This window comes from Lolium rigidum, chromosome 7, assembly GCF_022539505.1.
Source record: "Lolium rigidum isolate FL_2022 chromosome 7, APGP_CSIRO_Lrig_0.1, whole genome shotgun sequence".
NCBI classification, from domain to species: Eukaryota; Viridiplantae; Streptophyta; class Magnoliopsida; order Poales; family Poaceae; genus Lolium; species Lolium rigidum.
This window is the reverse complement of record NC_061514.1, coordinates 198990233-198993685: the sequence shown is the minus strand read 5'-3', so window position 1 is coordinate 198993685 and position 3453 is coordinate 198990233. Positions and strand designations below refer to the sequence as shown.

General features: G+C 48.5%; 1 protein-coding gene across 1 annotated transcript; it reads right to left on the bottom strand.

Moving 5' to 3' along the window:
• Window positions 1–623: 623 nt before the first annotated feature.
• Window positions 624–1381, bottom strand: LOC124676915 (high molecular mass early light-inducible protein HV58, chloroplastic-like). The gene is made up of 2 exons (XM_047212928.1): window positions 1221–1381; window positions 624–1106 (listed from the first exon to the last, which is right to left on the bottom strand). The coding sequence occupies exons 1-2, from the start codon at window positions 1335–1337 to the stop codon at window positions 648–650; spliced, it is 576 nt and encodes a 191-aa protein (XP_047068884.1). The 5' UTR covers window positions 1338–1381; the 3' UTR covers window positions 624–647.
• Window positions 1382–3453: the final 2072 nt, after the last annotated feature.

The following is a 3453-nucleotide window of genomic DNA, read 5'->3' as shown; positions in this document are numbered from 1 at the left end:
AATTGTAATCAAATTGTTGATCGGTTATTATGGATACCATTATTCTAATGAGCAGAGACATCGAGGAAATATTTATGGTATTTCATCTAGGGAGTCATATTGTTGCTTAACGCAATTTTTCTTATTTAAGGAATAGGAATATAAGATTTTTTTTCAATTCCTATGAAAGGAGCTATTACAGAAAAAAAATAGAGGGAAACTAGCATGCTGTCCCACCTCATGTTTTCATCTCCATATGTCTACAATTCTCATGTTTTAGCTTTATGCTATCCAAACGACCCTTTTAAATTTTCCCCGTGGTTTTGGTTTCTGTTGTAATTTAAGTTACTTCCTTCGTCATGAAAAAAGATGCTCAACTTTTTCTAGATTCGGATGTATTTACAACCAAAATATTTTTATATACATGCATACATAGATAAAGTTGAGTAACTTTTTTAGAGACGGAGGGAGTACATGATATGTATTTTTTCCATTCATGTGTTTTACGAGCATGCGTTCCAAACAGTGCTTAAATGCCATCAAAACAATCGTAATCTAAACACGAGGTCTACAAGTTGCCATGACCCATGGTACAAAAGGTTGCAACGTGGCTACAACAGTTAGCATGATTTTAATGTCAGATGAATATCCAAAGTGCTGCACGAGTCTTAGACATTGACGAAGGGCGTGCCGGTGATGAACTCGGTGGCGGCGAGCGCGACGAGTCCGAGCATGGCGAAGCGGCCGTTCCAGAGCTCGGCGTCGGCGCTCCAGATGCCGCTGGACTTGCTCTCGACGGTCTGGCCCTGAAGCAGCGGGACCATCGACGCCACGGAGAACAGCGCCGCGGTTGTCAGGAACCAGCCCAGTCCGGCGCCGCTGCCAGCCTGGTCGAGGAGCCCGCCACCGCGCGCCGCTTCCACGGAGAGCGCCGCCACGAAGCCCACCATGGCGAGCCGGCCGTTGATGCGCTCCGGCGCCGGGCCGCTGAAGGCGAGCGCGTCCCACACCGAGGGGTTAGCCTTGGGTTTGGGTGCCGCCGGGGTCCGGGTCGGGGTCGGGCTTGAGATTGGGGTTGGGGAGGAGGTCGATGCGCTCGCCGTCTCCTTGGAAGGATCCATTTCCGGCTGCAGATACATACACATTTAATTTCACGTAGAGAGAGCAGAGTATTTTTACGACCGACACGCAGGGGAAGGGAGTTGAGAATCAAGTGCATCGACGTGTGAGTGAAAGCTCACCTCGGTCTGGGCCCTGACAACGAGGGCGCGCCGGCGCGGTGCTAGAGACGACCGGGCTGCGGAGCGCCCGACAACGGCGGCGCCGGTGAAGGAGCTCAAGGCCACCATGGTTGCCATTACTTGCAGAAGCAGGAAGCTGCAGGAAGTGGCTAGATTGATCAAACACTAACACTTGGTTCGCTGTGGTTAGCTGTGATCGTGTGTTTCCATAGACCGATCAGTGTGCGTTTATATAGGGCGCGCCCCCCAGCAGTACTGAGGAGGTGGCCGGTAGCCATGGCGGTGGCGGTGGCCACGTCGGCGAGCAATCCCAGCCGTGAGCATTTAGGAGCCGGGTCACGACGTTGTCGACGTGGACGTCCAGGGCACCATGCAGAGGCGCTCCGGAGCTCGCCAAAAAGTGGCAGAAAAGGTGGCACAAGTGGACTTCACGGAGGGCGGAAGACTCCAGAAAGTACCCAGCACGCCGAAGGATACCGGGATACGAGTATACGACTCGTCGGCCACACGATACAGGTGCAGCACGAAGAGTACCGCAGGGGAGAGGGTATTTGTCCCGTTGTCGATTTATGGCTTGGTTTGTAGCACGAGATAACGAGAAGCTAGCTGGGAGACACGCAGGCCTGCGTTGGAGCCGCTGATGGAATCCGCCAGTGGCGGAGGCAGGAAAATATTTTAGGTGTGGCGGAGTCGATAAATGAGAAAATGCAAGACTCTACTAGATAAATATTACTTTGTTCACCATGTAGAATATAATTTCGCAATGTTAAAATAAATTGTTGTACTGAAAATACCTCACTAAATGTTATCTGAGTTTCACTCTTCATTGAGATCCTCTTTCCCTTGACCAACTATCAGATCATAAACATGTTTTTCCTCTTCACTCTGCCTTAGGATGAGGAGCTAGGTTTGAGCTGCTAGCGTCACATACTTTGCCAAAAAGGCTTTTTATATATGTATAAGAAAATCACGGGAGACAGCCAGGGTAAAATCAATCAACTAATCATTGAGAGCACTATAGCAGATTTTGTACTGGAGCTTATTTCAGTCAGATTGGTTTCAGAATTCGAAGTCCAAATTTAGATCCAAAATCAAATACAGTACCTTGCATTACGTATTTGGTGTTTTTCTTCCGCGCCATATCCTTCTTCGCCCAGTTGCCGGTCACGGCCTCGTCTCCTTGGCCGGTGGCCGCGGTTTTTATTGCTTCCGCTCCGCACAATCGCCATCGGTTTGTGAGTCGGCGGCAGGATCGTGTTTCGGTTTTCGGTGTTGTGCCATCGTGTGTCGATCGGTTTCTGACTCTTGATGCCAATGAGCGTACAGGCACAGCCCAAGTGATCTACCGATCAGGCCCAACTGATCCCCAGGCCCAACACGGGGGAAACTACTTACCGGTTCGATCTTTTTCGGCTCACCAAACAGCACCGATGCGCTGATTCCCATCGATGGAAGTCAGTACTCAGCAGAAGATAAACCTGAAGCATATCTGCATATACGGAGTATGTACATAGTATTAGAGTCAAAATTTAGGTATGGCGGCCGCCAAACCTCGCCATATAGCTAGCTCCGCCCCTGGAATCCGCACGGGGGCTCTGTTCAAGGGGAGACGATGAGAAGGTTTTACCGTGTTTCTCTCGACAGCTTTTCTTTTACAATTCATTTCCGGTGTTTTATTTGACCTATTTATAGGGAATTGTCTTTAACTATTATAAAAAAAATCTATACCTAAAAGAAAATGCAAATCTTCAAGATTTTTAAAGTTTTCTATTCACATAACATAATTTTGTACTTTTCTGAAAGCAGTCCTAGAAGAATAACATAGACATCAAACCACATACGTGTAATATATAGCAACATTATAGTAGCCCAAGAGACCATGGAGAGGCACTCCGGACCTCGCCAAAAAGTGATAGGACAGTTGCCACAAACATAGGCGGACCCAAGAAAATTTTAAAGCCTAGGCAAACAAGTTTAGTGTGCTAATTTTTTTTTATCAAATACACATGCGGAAGCCTGAGCGGCTGCCCAAGCAAAAGTGATGTAAGATCCGTCTATGGCCACAAAGTGAACTCCAGGAAGAGCGGAAGGCTCCAGAAAGTGCACAGCTCGCGGAAAAATACTCCAGATACTCGTGCCCGTGGCCACCAGCTCGTCGGCGAAAACAATGGGCAGGAAGACAGCACGCCAGCACAGGAGGGTGTTGTTTCTGCTGTACTCTACTCCCTCCTTT